The 19,848-nt window shown below is 41.2% G+C and overlaps 1 protein-coding gene across 2 annotated transcripts in view; it reads left to right on the top strand.

Annotated features, from left to right (window-relative positions):
• The window catches only part of pgam5 (PGAM family member 5, serine/threonine protein phosphatase, mitochondrial), a 33,475-nt gene extending 15,896 nt beyond the window's left edge, over positions 1-17,579 (top strand). For both annotated transcript variants that reach the window (XM_084307305.1, XM_084307304.1), the window contains exons 6-7: positions 11,600-11,733; positions 17,285-17,579. In XM_084307305.1, the coding sequence (XP_084163431.1) occupies positions 11,600-11,733; positions 17,285-17,435 (285 nt within the window). In that variant the 3' untranslated portion in view covers positions 17,436-17,579. The remainder of the gene's footprint in view (positions 1-11,599; positions 11,734-17,284) is intronic.
• Positions 17,580-19,848: the final 2,269 nt, after the last annotated feature.

The following is a 19,848-nucleotide window of genomic DNA, read 5'->3' as shown; positions in this document are numbered from 1 at the left end:
ATAAACTTTCCAAGATGAACCACATCTGTTCCTTGCTTAAAGTGACTTTTACTTTCCTCCTTCCTTTAAGACCAGACATGTAGGTTATTATGAAATACTAATAATATCAGTAGTTGCAGTTGCAGTCAATATTGCACATTTTATTTGCAAATTAAATCAGTAACGGGCTGCGCGTTCTCTTCGCCAGTCTGATGTCTCTCTTCTCGTCTTTCGTCTGTGTTGCTGTAATGGGGCGAGAATGGGGGGGGGAGCGGTGACACAAATTAATTACTGTCCATGGTCCTGAATTTATACACACACACACACTAGACTACAGCGAGCCTATCCCCTTTCGTTAGATATACTGTAGTGCAAATTATGTGTTCAAATTAAGGCATTCAATATGATTTCAATCAATCAGTCTTACCTTAATGCAGCAATATGCGACGTTTTGTCTTGGCATCGTAGGCAGCAATGATCTCTTCTACTCCAAGTGTGCGTGTCAGATCACTTTCAATGTGAAGCAGACTCAGAGTTGACAGTCTCTCCAGGCGAAACAGAACACAGCATCTTCTTCTTTGCTGTACTCTAGAAACTTATACCTTTTAAAGAAGTTCGATGAAAAGGAACGTTTCTGTTTCCCAAAATATGTTTTAGGATATTCTGGCAGGACTGGCTGAGAGGGGCCAGTGTTTTTTTCTCCCAAATCAGTGTGGGGTGGATTACCTGAAGCCTCAGGTGATCGGGTCACGGTGTTATGCCCAGGGGCAGGGCTCGCTGTGGCTTCACGGATGCGATCTTCTGAATTACTGTTATCTTTTTCTTGCTCCTTTGTCTTGAAAAAATTACGTATATCCATTTTGCATTTGTGCAGCCGTTGCTGTGTGCTGTGACATGGAACCAACTGGCGAGTGCATTCGAATTCAGATGTTTATACAAACGGGTGCGTGCGATGTGATTGGTACAGACAGTACTGGATGCGGTCTGGAATGTCAACTGTGTCACCACACCTACCCATTGACACCTCCGTCGGGGCGACATGTACAGACAATGTACAAACAAACAATAATTCTACATATTAGGTACAGGCAAGCATATGGTGTTAGAGTTCTGCAGGGATGTTGTTGACAAGTTATTTTTTAACAATGTTTTGAAGTGGGGGTGGGTGGGGGCTCCTGCCTGCAGGGCCGTCTGGAATGTTAAGTGTCCACCTATTGACGGTCGGCCGACCCCAGAGCTAGTCTTCCTGGGGTCCACACAGAAAGACAACACAAAACACAAAACATAACAACATGAGATACATATGACAATCACAATTAACAATGATAATCTAAAAACAGTAAAACATTGTAGACATCATTAGAATCAGAATATTTTGCTCACATATTTAAGTAGTGCATTCTCAGGTGGTATTTGAAAGACACTTTACTATTCAATTTACTTGTGTTCATTGGGCAGTTATTCCAATGATTGATGGCACGATAAACAACAGTCCTCTTTAAAGCATTTGATTTTGGACGTGGTAACATAATCTGTCCATTATCAGCTGACCTAGTAAAATAAGAATGAACCTGACTGCATCTGACAATTTGTTTGTATAAGAAAACAGGTTGAGATGAAAAGACAGTGTTCCTGAAAATTTTAACTGTGTTGAAAACCAGCCTATTCTCCTTAGTGTGCCTTTGAGGTGCTTTGGTACCATGAGGTGCAAGCATAGTCATAGTACCCTTGAATGAGTGCTCCTGCCAGTCTTCAGTGTATTCAGGCCGTCTGGAATGTTAAGTGTCATCACACCTATCCATTGACGGACCCCAGCCCCCCCACACACACACAGGTACACAGGGAAAAAAAAATAAAGGCACATTTTTTTTTTCTTTTTTTTTTATAAATAAATAAAAATAATGTGTCGACTGGTCTGGGAAGGCACAGCCTGCCCCAGCCTTATACACCCGCCGCCCATGGATGTACTGCACACTCAAAGACATCATTCAGCAGTAATACAGAGGGGTGTACAGGTATATTCAAAGTTAAGAGATTTGATAATTGTTAGTGTTTAGGTTATCTATTACTAATGGTTTGATTGGGTTTTGTGTTTTTAAATGGCGGTTTAAAAAAAATGTATGGCATTTTACAATACAGAACTTTGAAGGTGTTTGAAGGTGTTTTCCCAAAGGGTAGACATGTACCATTTCCCTAGCATCTACACACACCAAACTTTCCACCTTTATTCATATCTATATCCTGCTTCTTTGTGCCAAATGGTGTGCTGATACATCATACTGTACATAGCCTGATTTACAGACAATATAAAACTTTAAAGGTGTTTTTCTCAAAATGAGATTTTATGAGTTTGTATTGCACATAAAACAAAGAATCTCTAGATAATTATTTATCTCTTATTCATTATCTATATCTTTCCATTGATTTTTATTTTATTAAATTTTTTCTTCTCATCACCCTATATTTTTTAAATATAATTTAACTTACATTGTTCTTTTCCAATGTTCCTCACATTAAGGTGTCAATATTACTATATATTTTTTAAATATATTGTAACTTACATTATTCTTTTCCAATGTTCTTCACATTAAGTGTCAATACTGATCTACAATCTTTTCCTTTTTTTTTTTTCCTCACACGTTGGTGGAGGGTTCAAAGGAATATGTCGATAAAGGTTTATTCTCTTTTTATTTTATTTTTTATTTTTATCTTTAGGTTATTTATCACAATACTTCATTACAGTAAGGGAAGGTGCAAGACCAAAAGCGACATTCTATTGCAATAGAATGGAAATGTTAGATCCTATGGCAATGAGCATAGGAAAATTAGGATTACAATGCTCAGGTTGGGCAATCCGGTGGACCATGGGAGAAAGTCAATCGCGGAGGATGTGTTCTTGGAACACAGGCATGTTCGACTTTCTGGGAGAGGGGAAAATAGGGGATTTTTATTTGTATATATATATGTTTTTAAGCTCAGCTCTCAACGGGACCTCATTAATTGGATGTGCATCTATTGTAGCTTCATACTCCAGAAACATTACCAAAAACTACACGAAAACATGCATAGACTATGGCTAGTTTGAATATAATGGTATGGAACACCGGTGGGATAAACAAACAACACAAGCGCAAAAGCGTGCTTACACTGATGAAAAAAGAACATGTGGACGTGGCACTATTAAGCGAAACGCACATTTTAGAGGGAGACATAAATACGTTAGCGGATAACATATACCATAATATTGGTCACTCTTCTTTTGCTACGAGAACTAGAGGGGTAGCCATAGTCGTCAGACGCAAATTAAATATCGAATTGAAAGGGGTATGGTCGGATGCTGAGGGGCGCATAACTATAGCTAGGATTATACACAATAACAGGAAAATTGCATTGGCAGCGGTATATGCCCCGAATTTGTACGAAGTGGGTTTCTTCACTTCACTAACAGGAGAAATGTTAAACCATCCCGAGTACTCATACATAATAGGTGCGGATTTTAATGCCATTTGGAACCCAAGGATGGACAAAACTTACCTTTCCTTCTCCAGCGAACAAAAGAATTCATCTAAAGCATTAAAAGATTGGTCGAAATCAACAGGAGTAACTGATTTATGGCGTTCACTTAACCCCATGACCCGCAAGTACTCCTGTCGTTCGGCGAGACACAACACACTATCCAGAATTGATTACGTCTTTGCATCCCCGAGAATATTTGATAAATACGAAGTGGAAATGACACCCAATGCGCTATCAGATCACTGCTACTTAATCCTGAAAGCAACATTTGGTACATTATCTACCCGGGCCCCAAGATGGCGTTTTAATTCGATGCTGCTTAACAACAAGGAATTCATTACACAAATTAAAGAAGCTCTCACAGTATTCCTACAAGTTAATGCTAACTCGGTGCAAGATCCCAGAATATTATGGATGTCGGTAAAGAGTATGATCAAGGATTTCTCGGATAGATTTACCTCCATATTGCGCAAAAATCAAAACACAAAACTGTCTGAAATGGAAACGCTTTACTCAACGCTTTTTAATTCTTTAAAATACAACAACTCTACTAGACTAGATAACCAAGTTAACATTCTAAAGACCGAGATCAAAGCAATGTACAGACAAAAATCGGAATTGCAAATACGCAGCACTAGACAACAGCAGTACTTCCAAGGTTCTAAACCTAGTCACCTTTTAGCCATGCGACTAAGAATTAATGCAAAATTTGCAGATATAACTGCCATTAGGAAACAACAAGCTCTAGTAACAGAACCCAAAATAATAAACGATACATTCAAAGAATTCTACTCCGATTTATATAACTCAGAAACGACCTTTGATCAAGACAAATTAGACGCATATCTTAATCAAATTACTCTCCCTAAACTTACAGATGAAGACGCTAAACAGTTAGAAGTACCGATCACATTAGAAGAACTCAAGAAGGCCATATCCGGAATGAAAAACGGCAAAGCTCCGGGAATTGACGGTATCCCATCAGAAATGTACATTTCTTGCTGGGACATATTTGGACCCTTATTACTAAATATGATCTTATACTCAGTCAAAGAGGGAAGCTTCAACGAACACCAAAATACCGCACTCATTTCAGTTCTTCACAAAAAAGACAAAGACCCCACTGAATGCGGTAGTTACCGTCCTTTAAGCCTCCTCGGAACCGATGTCAAACTGTACTCTAAGATATTAGCCATCAGATTGCAAAAGCATATGACGTCTTTAGTTCATACGGACCAAACAGGCTTCATAAAAGGTCGCCTGATCAATGATAACATAAGGCGAATACTGCACGTACTAGATACAGACAAAGAGGACATCACACCTAAGGCGATACTATCCCTGGATGCTATGAAAGCATTTGACAGGTTGGAATGGTCGTTTCTATGGGCAGTATTGGAAAGGATGGGGTTAGGAAAAGGTTTCATTGATATGATTAAAGTACTATACAAGGACCCATCGGCCATGATTACAACAGGCACAATCATCTCCAAAATCTTTCCGGTATCACGCTCTGCCAGACAGGGTTGCCCTCTTAGTCCCGGACTATTCAATTTATCATTAGAGCCTTTAGCACAATATATAAGACAATCCCAATCCATAGAACCAATCGTAATCAAGGGCACACAACAAAAAATTAGTTTATATGCGGACGACGTAATATTGTTCATGCAAAACCCCAACACCACATTGCCTCATCTGCTCAAGTTGATTGAGAACTTTGGTGATTTATCGGGATTTAAGATAAATTGGCCGAAGTCGGCTTTCCTTCCACTTAACACCCCTGCAAAAAAAGATATAACCCTCCCAGGTGCGATACCGATGGTAAAACATTTCAGATGCTTGGGAGTAGAAATATTCCCCACCATAAGACAAACGGTGAAGCACAATTACACAAAAATACAGAACAAAATCAAGGACGACCTGGACAGGTGGGCAAAACTTAAAAACTCAGTACAGGCAAGGGTATCAATAGTTAAGATGGATGTATTACCAAGAATCAATTTCTTCAGCTCAATGCTTCCGTTACCTCCTCCAGAGGGCTACTGGAAAAGATTACAAACCTCCACATACAAATTTATTTGGAATAACAAACCACCTCGCATAAAAAGATCCACCGCACAGAGAAGTAAAGCAGACGGTGGCATGGCAGTCCCAGATTTTTTACAATATTTTAATGCCTTCACATTAAGACCATTGAAGAAGATATGGTTTGACCCCGAGGCTTTGGTATCTTGGAGAAAATTAGAAGAAAACATAGTAGCCCCACAGAGATTGAAAGACATAGCATACACTAAACTTTCAATCAAGCATTGTGAGCGAGAATTTGGCCCAATAATAACCCATGCAATCAGGACATGGCGGGAAACTCAAAGGAAATTTCCTAACAATCAAGTATGGCATAATCACACTCCCATATTCAATAACAATGCTCTCTTAATGGGAAAACGACCTATAAGATTCCCTGTATGGGAAGAAAGAGGCATACACTCATTAGGGGATATTTTTAATAACAAGGGCCTCTGTAGTTATGTCGAAATATGCATAAAGTTTAACCTCACCGAGTCCACATGGCTTTTTTACATACAGTTAAAACTTTGTATGAGATCCCACGGTGTTCCATTACACATACCAATTGAACACCACAGATACCACAAATTTTTCTATGACAGAAATACATTGGGAGGTTTTGTATCAGGTTTTTATTCACAATTACTAACGTCCTCGTACGAAACCCTTCAACTAGACAATGTCTGGAGGAGGGATATACCAGACCTGGAAAATGACTTTGATTGGCAAGGAGCCTGGGCAAATGTCCGACTTACATCAAGGAACCCGGATCATCAACAAATCAATCTGAACTATATTCACAGGACATACTTGACTCCTATAAGGCTGTGCAAAATGGGGCTTATACAAAACTCCAAATGCTCCCAATGTACAAATGGGGACGAAGGAACATTTATGCACATGTATTGGGACTGCCCACCAGTTAAGACATTCTGGGAAGATGTGTCCCAACAATTATCAATACTCGTATTTTGGAATATACCTGTACACCCCGCGGTATTGCTATTGAATGATGTTTTTGAGTTTGCAGTGAACCCACAACTAAAAAGATTGGTTTTATCGGGTATCACAGTAGCTAAAAAACTGATTGCATCACGTTGGTTTCAACCGGAAAAAATGTGCCGGAAAGTGTGGTTTCTTACATACCTTGATGTGATATATCAAGAAATATCAACAGCAAGAATTCTAGGGCTCAATGAATCCAAAATGTTAATGTGGTTAGAAGTGGTGGAGAGAATAAAAGCTAGCCTATAATGGTGATGTCTGGTTAGGAGTGAGGGATAGTGTAGGTACTATCCAAGAGGGGGTCCGGGAGGGGGGGATTTGAGCTGGAGCATATGTGTGTAGGGTTTTAGAAAATAGGTATTCGGGGTATATTATATACTAACATTTATATAATTGTAACTTCGCTGGATATACACGGTATACGGTTAAAATGTTATTATTGACTATTTTTGTTTTATCCTGTTTCTGTACTTGCATATATTTTAACCACCTTTACTGAAAGTTTCATTATACATTGTGTGTTGAGTACTGACTTTTAATAAGTTTTGTTTTGCAATAATAAAAAAAAATTAAAAAAAAAAAAAAAAAAAAAAAAAATCTCAATTTCTCTAGTACCTCCACACACCAAACTGGCCACGTTTCCTCCTATCCATATATCAAAACTTTTTGCTAGAGGATTTTTTGATATATCACTCATCCAGGTTTTTAGAAAATTTTATACAAAAAATGTATGCAGAAATTAGATTTTTTTATGACTAGGGGGTCATAAAAGGTCATAAATTCCTGTTCGGGTGGCATATCAAAAAATCCTCTAGCAAACAGTTTGGTATTTAATGTAGTAACATGAAAAACCATAAATATCTATATATCCATTTTTTCTAAATTTTGTTTGGGGTAACATGCAAAAAGGGGCCATTTTGAATAGACAACGCCCCTTTTTGGGTAATAAAATTATGCGACCAAAAAGATTGTAATAAAAATGTTTCTTTTTTTGACTATTCTAAACAATTAAGATGTTTGCAAATGATTTCATCCTTTATTTTTGTTCCTTCCCTATCTAGGGGGGTGGTCTCCCCTTAACACTTTCAGTGCCCGGCCATTAACACTTTGAGTGCCAGCGACGTGTATTGTCGTCTTATCATGCCCCCCGTTGAGTGCCGACGACGCGAATTGTCGTTTTAATGGGAAAATACCGCCCCCTATCGTCTATCCCTGTGTAACTGCAGGCCATTTGATTATACTGGTGGATCTGTGTGGGGGGAGCCAACTGGCTCCATTATGCTGGCGAGGGATCTGATGATGAGGGAAGTGATCGCGAGTTGGAAAGCAGCGTGGAATATATATTTTACAGCATATTTCAATCAATAAACGCGATCGATATTTGGAATGGCGATCAGGAATTGGAATAATCTTTTTGGAGAACATCTGATCTAAGGTAAGGAGTCTATGTTACCAGTTTTAGGATAATCAGAGCTGTATTCACTGAGATAACAGCGTGTCCCGTATGTATGTGTGTGTGTGTGTGTGTGTGTGTGATGTTGAGGAAATGAGAGAATCGATTTCTCAGCTCGCTTCTATAGCCTGCATAAGTACACATATACTATCGATAATCTAGCGTGTATTTGAAAACGATTCATAAATAGGCCGACAAATGACAACGTGTCTAGTGTATTCGAGAATATTCCAATAAATGCCGTTTATGGGGGAATCTTTCTATTTTCCGGAAAATTTCTAGAGAACGATAGCTTTTCGAAATGCTATAAAAAGGATATGAACCGATTATTATATAAAAAAAAAAAAAAAAAAAAAACAATGTTGACTGCAAACAAGTCATTGATAAGCGACGGGCAGATTAGACACATAGCCATAATTTAAAACATAGATTATGCGTTTTTAACGCTAACATTGAAGTGGGTGGCGGCATTCAAGGGGGTAAAAAGGAAAACACGGCCGGCATCGAAAGTGTTAACATGGGGAAACATGGTTAAATGCCAGGACCCACTTCAATGATAGACCACCGCAACACTTCCGGGATTCTGAAATCAGGGAGGAGATTGCGGGGGGGTCAAATGAATGAATGTGGATGAGAGCCTTGACATTAAGTGATTGCATATACGGCTGTGGGGGTGCTAGAGACATGATCGAATAGACTTGTATGCGCCTGAGTCTCCTGAACACGGCGCGAGACATTCCTAATCGATCAGAACTAAATTGGCAGCGCAAAAGACCGTTTTTAAGCATCGATTTCCCCATGCACATGCGCAGATTGGCCACAGAGTGTGACGCAACGCACATCCACCTGGAATGTTCCATTAGAGGGGGTGTTGTGTTGTGAGAATGATAAGATAGAATTAAATATACAGTAAAAGGAATACAGTACAAATATACAGAAGTCTACAGTAAGTGTAATATTGCACAGTGTTGTGCATTTATAATCAGTAGCTTAGGCTACATAGTAGGCTAATAACAGCCTATTCTAGTCTAGCAGGTGCTGGTATAGACGTATAATATGACATATGACATATAATGACATTTTCTTACTAGATATACGGTATATCTAGCCAAAAATGTCATAGATGACTGAAAATCAACATTACTAGTCTATACCAGCACCTGCTAGACTAGAATAGGCTGTTATTAGCCTACTATGTAGCCTAAGCTACTGATTATGAATGCACAACACTGTGCAATATTACACTTACTGTAGACTTCTGTATATTTGTACTGTATTCCTTTTACTGTATATTTAATTCTATCTTATCATTCTCACAACACAACACCCCCTCTAATGCCCCTCTAATGGAACATTCCAGGTGGATGTGCGTTGCGTCACACTCTGTGGCCAATCTGCGCATGTGCATGGGGAAATCGATGCTTAAAAACGGTCTTTTTCGCTGCCAATTTAGTTCTGATCGATTAGGAATGTCTCGCGCCGTGTTCAGGAGACTCAGGCGCATACAAGTCTATTCGATCATGTCTCTAGCACCCCCACAGCCGTATCTGCAATCACTTAATGTCAAGGCTCTCATCCACATTCATTCATTTGACCCCCCGCAATCTCCTCCCTGATTTCAATGTAACGCGGAAGTGTAGTGGTCTATAGCGTTGTGAACGCATAATCTCTGTCTTAAATGATGGCTATGTGTCTAATCTGCCTGTCGCTTATCAATGACTTGTTTGCAGTCAACATTGTCGAAACGGATTGTTTTTTAATCGGTTAATTTTTGTTTTATAGCATTTTGAAAAGCCCTCGTTTTTCAGGAAAATATATAGATTCCGTGATAAAAGGCATTTACTGGAATATTCTAGCATACACAAAAACGTTGTCATATCGATAGTATATGTGTACTTATGCACGCTATAGAGGCGGGCTGAAAAATCGATTCTCTCATTTCCTCATCAGCGATCACAGCCACACACACACGCTTATATCTCTGTGAAAACAGCTCTGATTATCCTAAGACTGGTAAAATAAATTCCTTACCTGAGATCAGATGTTATCCAAAAAGATTATTCCAATTCCTGATCGCCATTCAAAATATCGATCACGCTTATTGATTAGTGTTGGGACCTGTAAATACATAATCCACACGTTTTCCGGGCCGGCGAGCACAATCTATCCTTCAGTTGGCTTGAGGGAAAAGTAAAATGAGCAAACTGGCCACCCCCAGTGTAAAGTAATGGAGTGCAGTACCACAGGGAGAGACGATAGGGAGCGGTATCTTCCCAATTGAGCTCAGAGAGACTCTGCAGCACTAACCCGAGGCTCGATTGATGAAATATGAATTCAAATCGCCAATAAAAAAAAACGACAAACAAACGCTATATAGCGTCGGGGGCACTCAAAGGTCGGCATGAACTAACGACAAAACGCGTCCGTGGCACTCAATGTGTTAAGAGACGGAGATCCTAAAAGAAAATATATCCATTTGAGGGCGAAGAAACTGTACATTAATGCATTAACTCATTCAGCGCCAGTCATGATGATAGTCGGGTTAACTCGCCGACCGTTCAGCGCCAGACCCAAGTATAGTCGGGTTTTAATCGTTATTTCTTTTATTAGCGATATCTATTAATTTTCATCCATCCAGCCTGGTGTTATCGTTGGGAATGGGTCTGAGCTCGCAAAAGGGCAAATACCGCCGCCTACGCCTTCCAGCTGGTATTGCACCCCATTGGGAATGGTGTAGTTTCTTTTCTGGGACGATCCGAGTCGTGCGGGCGGGGTTTAGGTGCTCAGGCGAGGTAGGCCTTTGCAACGATAGCATTGAACAGTAACCCCGCCCGTCCGTCAGTGTGTAATGGTCGGTAATGTGGTACGGACCTCCACGAGCAGTATTTGGAATGGCGATCAGATAATTGGATTATTTCTTTTGCATTACATCAGATACAAGGTAAGAACACTATATAAATTTGATTGTTGATCTGATATTTATTTCTACCCCGATCAACGCTGTCTCTGTGTGTGTATGTGTGGCTGTGTGCTGTTGGTGGCAAGAGGGGGGGGGGGGGGGGGCGTCTAAACCACATTGCATGCTTGCACGAGGAAGGATAATAATGATGATCTAGCGTTGATTTCAGGAAGATTCGATAGTCAGGCGAAAAATGACCGTGTTTCGTGTTTTTCACTAAAGGGCTATTATCACATCTTTTCCTGGGATTACTAGAAATCACAAACTATACTCGTATTCAAAACGGTATAAAACAGAAATGTACCGATGAAAAAACTATCCGTTTTGTACACTGATAATTGACGGGTGTATTAGACCCATAGCTATAATTTAAGATATATTTTAAGCACTCGCAAATCTCGCAGTCCCCCCATTTGATTAAAGCGGTGGCGTTCTAGCGCCATCTCGCGGATTAAGCTCCGGCGCTGAATGAGTTAAGAATGGATCATACATTCCCTGCAATGCAATTTCAATGTCATATTATTGCCTCTGTGCTTATGAGGGGTGCCGCCCCCTTGAGTTGGATCCTCCCATCTGACACGGCAGCTGCCACCCTCACCCTCTCTGCCCCCCTGCAGCAGTACCATGAAGACGGAGCCCGGATCGAGGCCGCCTTCCGACACCACATCCACCGCGCCGACCCCAAGCAGAAGGAGGACAGCTACGAGATCATCGTCTGTCATGCCAACGTCATCCGTTACTTTGTCTGCAGGTGTGTTGCTGGTTGGGTTGGGCCTCGGCTGAGACCAGAGTCTCTCGTCGTCGTGTGGGCTGGAAGTTAAAGGGACACTTCACCAAAAAAAAAAAAAAATGCTGATTTGGTTTTTCACATAATCTCTCATACATTCACAAACTCTAAGCAGTTGCACACTAATTTAGTTTGAGAGTAAATGAGTGAATATTGCCACCAGCGATGTGTACGATTTCGGTGTTTCAGCCTGGTTGTCGATCGTTATCAGCCTCTGTCCTTGCCATCTCTCAATCCTCTGCGTTGTGTTGTTTTCCATCGAGGCAATCGTTCGTGGTGGAATTCCGTACTCTCACAGCTTACTGGCTAAGACACCCCCATCTCTTCCCCGGTGCATTTTCTAACAATCGTACACTGAATCGGACTGTTTATATAAAAAAGGATAGTTTATTTATTTACATAAAACAGAGGTCTAATACAGAATGAAATGAAGGAGGTAGAGAAGTAAAGCTAAGAAAATATTGATCTGTCTCATTCGCTCTCTCGTCCGCTCTCTAGCTCGCTCTCTCCCCTCCCCCAGCCCATCAGGAGGGCCGCCTTTCTCTCTCTCCGATGTTGTTCTCTGAAAGCCCATAGCTTTCCTGTCGGTTCATTATCTTAAGAATGTCGCCCCCCCCCCCCCCCCAGACTGTTATCTTGAGGCGGCCTAACTCTGTCGATCAGTCTTATAGCCAGGCCTCATCTGTTTTCCTACAAACCGATCCCAGCTAACTTTAAACTAAACATTTGTTAAGGCAAAAAGGTATTTAACATTATGTACTTATCCTGGTATAATCATAACGAAAACCAGCCATATCTTTCAGATGTCATCGGGGACATTGAATGTTGTTAATTACAGCTCCAATTACAGCTCCATTAATTAGATCCTGGTCTTATAGGGACTGCTACCTTATCATTTCATTGAGCTGTTAACACAACACAAGGATTCAATGTCCTCGATGACATCACTAGTGGCCATATTCAAACTCATTTACTCTCAATAACTGTCAAACTAAACAAATGTGTGCAAAACGGTTTAGGGTTCTTGGATGTGTGAGAGACTATGTACAAAATAAATCGATTTTTATTTTTTTTTTGGTGAAGTGCCCCTTTTAATGGCTTCTTCATCCTAACCATTACAACTATCTAGTAAGGATGCACCAATACCAAACATCCTGCCGATACTCAAGACTAAGCTCTGCCCTCTTTTCTTGATTATCCAATCACAACAACTGTTGTTTAATTTTGTTCGTCTGAGAAAAGCGACGGTTGTGATTGGATGATTAATAAAAGAGGGTCGGAGCTTGAGATAGGTCAATACTAAAATGTGAAATCATTGCTCCAGGTCCGTGTGTGTGTAACCTATCGGAGGTGTTCAGCAGGCACACCATGCAACATTAGTCTTGAGTAAGCTGTAGCAAGCTGTGACATCATGAGATGGCGTAGAAGCTGCAGGTACCAGCCATGTCATGCTAGCTCACCCTGAAAGATACCAGCCATGTCATCAGGGCTGTACGCTAAGCTTTTTCCACTAGGGGCACAGAATATATTTTATTTTATTTTTATTTTTAACAATTTTACCATTATAGTGCAATTTTTTTTCCCTCCTGCCTCATTACTGTGGTCCTTTTATTTAACATTTAAGTGCTTTTGTTTTCAGGTTTGTATCTTTTATAATGAACCAACTGAAGTATTACCACAGCTGCAAACATTTCTTCTTTCATTGATAACAAGGGATGGGTTAGGATCGTTAGGATTTTATGGATACTACTATTATCGTTTCGATACTGCTTAACGGTACGGTACTTTATCGATACTCTTATCGGTTCTTTTTGATTCTTTTGCAAGCATTTTATTAAGAACATAATCGACATTGCTTTATTATTATTTTATATAACTATTACTGCACATGGCTACTTTTTGATCAATTAATACAAGCAGTCAGACAAATTAACTATTTTGGGACTTTCTATTTTATATAGAAAGTTCTTAAATCAGAATGTCACACCCAATACCCAGCTGTTAAAAACTGTTCAATACTCTATTTTATTAGTAGAGATACTTTTAGAACAATAGCCTGATGATATATTTTCCATGAGTTGAGTGGATGCATGACCGGAGCAGTGTGTGTGAGAGCGCACGCTTTGCGTAGTGGGCGTGTCAACAGTGTCAGCTGAACTCGCACCATAGGGAAATAGTCAGACATCCCAGAATTATTTCATAATACAAAGTTTCTGAATGGATATTTGGATTCAACCAAGTTGTATGCAGTGATGACCGGTCTTTCCCCACGGAACACAAGTTACTTAATGTTACACGGGTCGTGCTATGCATGCTTAGCTTGCTAACGATAGCAGTGTAACTTAATGTTACACACGTCGTGCTATGCATGCTTAGCTTGCTAACGTTAAGATAGGAGATAGCAGTGTAACTTAATGCTATGCATGCTTTTTTCAAACGTTTCGTTCTCTCCGCTTAGTCCGCTATGCTCTGCTTCAGCACGGACAGCACCTCTCAAGTACCCGCATGTGAGTGTCAGTGAGTGTGTAAGTAACAGCCCGCTCCTCGGGCAGACGGAGAGAGACAGAGGGAGGAGAGCTATAGAAAACGGCCAACAAGATTAGTTCGCAATGTTTAAATTCCTCGAAAAAAAGGAGTGAAATACGAATGAAAGGGTTGAAATCAGTACTAGCAAGGGTGCCCCCAAATATTTTTCTCTACTAGCACAGGCTCGTAGCACTGTACAGCCTGGATGCTAGCTCACCCTGAAAGATACCAGCCATGTCATGCTAGCTCACCCTGAAAGATACCAGCCATGTCATGCTAGCTCACCCTGAAAGATACCAGCCATGTCATGTTAGCTCACCCTGAAAGATACCAGCCATGTCATGCTAGCTCACCCTGAAAGATACCAGCCATGTCATGTTAGCTCACTGTGAAAGATACCAGCCATGTCATGTTAGCTCACTGTGAAAGATACCAGCCATGTCATGCTAGCTCACTGTGAAAGATACCAGCCATGTCATGCTAGCTCACCCTGAAAGATACCAGCCATGTCATGCTAGCTCACCCTGAAAGATACCAGCCATGTCATGCTAGCTCACCCTGAAAGATACCAGCCATGTCATGTTAGCTCACCATGAAGGATACCAGCCATGTCATGTTAGCTCACTGTGAAAGATACCAGCCATGTCATGTTAGCTCACCCTGAAAGATACCAGCCATGTCATGCTAGCTCACCCTGAAAGATACCAGCCATGTCATGTTAGCTCACTGTGAAAGATACCAGCCATGTCATGTTAGCTCACCCTGAAAGATACCAGCCATGTCATGCTAGCTCACTGTGAAAGATACCAGCCATGTCATGTTAGCTCACCCTGAAAGATACCAGCCATGTCATGTTAGCTCACTGTGAAAGATACCAGCCATGTCATGTTAGCTCACCCTGAAAGATACCAGCCATGTCATGCTAGCTCACTGTGAAAGATACCAGCCATGTCATGTTAGCTCACCCTGAAAGATACCAGCCATGTCATGTTAGCTCACTGTGAAAGATACCAGCCATGTCATGTTAGCTCACTGTGAAAGATACCAGCCATGTCATGTTAGCTCACCCTGAAAGATACCAGCCATGTCATGTTAGCTCACTGTGAAAGATACGGGAGCATGTCTCCCCGGTCCTATGTTCCCCGGGTCCTATGTTCCCCGCTTGATTGATTGATTGAAGATTTTAGACCACCAGCCCCGATAAGATGAGATGTTCCTTTATTAATCCCCTTAGGGAAATTCCAGTGACCAACTTCAAAAGAGGGCCTAAGCTTAACCAGTTCGAAACAAGGCGGACATTAATAATTAATAAAATAATAAACATTTATAAAAATGTCAATTAATCAATAAAGCGGGGAACATAGGACCCGGGGAACATAGGGATGATCCCAAAGATACCAGCCATGTCATGTTAGCTCACCGTGAAAGGTCATTTAAAGGTTGCTCCAAAGTCCAGCTACATTTTGACAGTGAAGGGGTCCCTTGACCTCTGACCTTCTTTACAGCCATGCCTGATTAATGCGTGTCCCATAGTTATATTAGTCCCATGCAAAAATGTTTAAATTGTATTTAGTATATATTTAGCTTATTTCAGCATACTGTGGTCCCTACAGTCTTTGAGTTTCATACATTGGATATGGCTGTAAAGCTGAGACCTTTTGTGGGGCCAAAGAGCCCTATTGTATTCATGTGTGACTATGTGAGGCCCATTCAACTTGACCTCACCTCTAGGATCATCGCACAGCCTCATGAAACTTTACACACTTGGAAGTTCTTTTAGAAAGGAGTGCTATTATGGTATTGGTGCATCCCTGCCATCAAGGTTATGGTCAGTAATATGCTTGCTTATGCTACCACAACAGTCATGCTTTTTCTTGTCAACATAAAAGGAATAATGCTTGTTTAGTGTGAGGTTTTGAAACCTTTGCAAACAGACTTGTTCACCTCTTAGCTGTATGGAGTGGAGACTGGAGAGCCAATGCTTGTGTGTGTGTGTGTGTGTATATATATATATATATATTTTTTTTAAGTAGTACATGGTTACTCCTCTCCAATGTAATTTCAGTCGCCATATAGAACCTTAGTGAAAATCAGGAAGTGGACCCAGAAGCAGTCTCAGTTGAATCAGGGGATCTGGCCAGATTTATAAAAGCTTGATATGCAAACCATTTAAATCCCAAGGTGGTTGTACTCATCTAGCAGGCTGTCAATTAAAATGATGAGCATTGTATTTTGTGCCGTGGTTTCAAACTTCTAAGATATAGTTAATTTAATGTACTTTTAACAATTGAAATTGCGCTCCAAAATTCAACCCTCGTCATTTTAAAGCGAGAGCCTGTTAGATGAGTACAACCACCTTGGAATTCAAATGGTTTGTGCTTCAAACTGAACATCTTCTTTTCTACAAAATCCTCCTGATATTCACCAACACTTTCCATCAGTCTGACTCTGTCTCTCTCTCACAGCATGACTCAGACTTCAGCAATAATCATGAGCATTATAAAATAAAACACATGGCATGGTGGAATACCATAAACATATTTCCTTTTTTTCTTTTTTTAAAGTAAGTAGAGGCCTATGTTCATATCAGTGAGCACAATTTGTAACACAAAGAGAGATGTGTAGCCTATTTATTTAATATTATATTTATTCATTTTATTATTATTTTATTTGTTGCCATGCAACTGTTTGGTTGAACTTCTGTTAGCCTTTTGCTGTAAAACGAATTGTTTAAAAAAATAAAATCTTACATTTGTTGATTATTAAAAAGTCTATAATTCAGACACATTTAAAACATTGCTGCTGCAGAAATAATATTTATTTATATAAAGTTATATAAAAGAATAATAAAGCAATGTCGATTCTGTTCTTAATTAATTGTCTTTTTTTCTTGCAAAATAATCAAAAAGAACCGATAAGAGTATCGATAAAGTACCGAACCGTTAACCAGTATCGATAAAATCCTAACGATACCCATCCTTACTCACAGGGCTCTTCAGTTTCCTCCAGAAGGCTGGCTGCGCATGGGCTTGAACAACGGCAGCATCACATGGCTCACCATCCGCCCCAGCGGCAAGGTGGCCCTCAGGACTCTGGGAGACTCGGGGTTCATGCCACCGGACAAACTGACCCGCACCTGACCCCGCACCCTCGGAAAACAAGAATTCACTCAAATCAGTCGGTCAGTCGCAGGGTTCAAAGCTCCCGGTTTTCTCCTTAAGTGTCTTGAAAGTAACTTAAGCTGTTATTTTGTTGTTGTTGTTGTCATTTTACTAATAAAAGGTGTGAAAAAAAGTCAGCACACAGTCTGCAGTGTTCCCAAGTTTAATATAATTTAACACAACGTTTCGGCCTGTGGCCTTTTTCAAGTGTCACCAACATGTGAAAAGGGGTGGGGTATATATACATAGACCTGCCTGTCTAAAGTGTACTGCAACCGGGTTATGTTCATCACCACATCTGATGTTGCTGCGGTGTTCACTGATGCGTGTTTTGAGTTGCCGGTTGGTTTTGCCTACATAGCTCAGGCCACATGGACATTTTATTAGGTAGATGACATGAGTGGAGCTACAGGTGATGAAGCCACGAACTCTGAGGGTTTTACCATTAAGTGGATGTGTGTAGGTCTTGCTCATCGTGTACCCACATTGTGCACAGTTGCCACACTTGTAGTTCCCATCCGGGGTGTTATCTAGGAACGTGGGTCTGTGAGCAGTGGGTGGGCTGTAGGATCTCACTAGTTGGTTTCTCAGGTTGGGGGGGGGGGCGTTTGTAGACTACGGTAGGAGGTTCCTTGAAGACAGATTGGAGTTTGGGATCAGTGTTGATCAGTGGTGCGTTGTTAATATGGACTGAGCCGGCACGCAGGATAATGACGCCGCGCGCACGGGCGGCCCCGCGCGCACGCGCATATGTTCCCTCGCGCACATAATAATAATAATACACTTTGTTTGTATAGCCTTTCATACAGAAACTGCAGCTCAAAGTGCTTCACAACAGAAGAAAGACAGGCATAAAATGAGCACATAAAGTGCAGACATATAAAATCAGTTTTTCACATTAGGATCTAACATCCCAACAGGCAACCTTGTTTATGGTTTGATTCAGTTTTAATATAAATAATAAAAATAAAGAGAAGATTAATTAATTATCTACTCAGTCCCAAAGTTTGTGATGTAAATATGGAATGTCCCAAGTTACTGCTGTTTACAGAGTGTATTGTTGTCCAAAGGTGAATGATGGTGAATGAAGGGTTAAATCAAAACAGTTGTCAATTCCAAACGGTGAGACACGTCCTCATACATCATTCACCTTTGGACAACAATACACTCTGTAAACAGCAGCAACTTGGGACATTCCATATTTACATCACAAAGAGTCCAGACGTGGTTGAAGACACCGGCCTAGCGGCTATTGTTATGATAATGCGAGGTAGCGCCGGGAGGCAGGTAAACAGACGAGCCGAGTCGAGCGCAGCGCGTTCTTGAGTGCACGCGCATGCGCGCACAACCATGCATGTGCGTGCACGCGCTTCTGCTCAAATCTTTAATACTCAGTGAGCTTGCACACCGTGCTACCCCGTCCCATGAACAACGCATGCCTGGTGTTGATGCCAGTGTTTATGTAGGATCTTTGTGAATTCAAAACCTACAGGAGAATATGTAGTGCAGCACAGCAGGGACTGGTCCTTAGTGGGTCTAATGCTAGGTTGCAGGCATTCGTCCTGTGTGGCCACCAGTGGTGCAGTCGCGGTCACACCCGGTTACACGCCGTGTTACCAGATCACTGAGGCAGAAGTACGCGCGATCGCGCACGGATGTGTACTCGCGTGTACGCGCACACAAAAATGCGCTGTATCCATTCATTGTGACTAAGTACCCGGTCACCGTTTTACATAACAAAAAGCGCAGGTAGACTAAGTGTCTGGGTGTTGGCTATCTGAATGCATCTCCCCCTTCATTCTGTGTGACACAGGCAGTGGAGGTGAATACTAATGTGGCTCGGAATTCGTGATGGGGGTCTACCTGCTTATGATATTGAATCAAGCGTCTGTGCTGCGCGCCAGCTTTCCACGCGCACATTCACACAAATAGAGAGCAAGAAGAGCTTGTATGATAGAAAGATTGCACTTGCGTATATGCGCTTGTGTGTGTGTGTGTATAAATCAGTTCTGTGCGCATGCACGTACCCGCGCGCGTGCACGTGGCGTGGCGTGTTACCAGTTCCCATATTAGGACTGCACCACTGGTGGCCACATCAAAGCGGTTAGCAGCTTTGTCTATCCATTCTGTAGGATACCCTCTCTCCTGGAATCTCCTGCTCAGGTCTGTGGACTGTCTCTGATATAGACTATCAAGGCTGCAGATTCTCCTGGCTCGGTGAAACTGGCTGACCGGGAGGCTCTTAATGAGGTGGGTGGGATGGAAACTGTCACCCCGTAGTAAAGTGTTTCTGTCAGTAGGCTTGCGAAATAAATCAGTATGTATAGTGTTCCCCTCCTTGATGACCAAAACATCCAAGAAACTGATGCTGCTGGGGCTGGCCTCTAGAGTG

This window comes from Notolepis coatsorum (genome assembly GCF_963971535.1).
Source record: "Notolepis coatsorum genome assembly, chromosome: 2".
Taxonomy (NCBI): Eukaryota; Metazoa; Chordata; class Actinopteri; order Aulopiformes; family Paralepididae; genus Notolepis; species Notolepis coatsorum.
The sequence above is the reverse complement of the archived record's forward strand: the minus strand, read 5'-3'. Positions and strand labels throughout refer to the sequence as shown.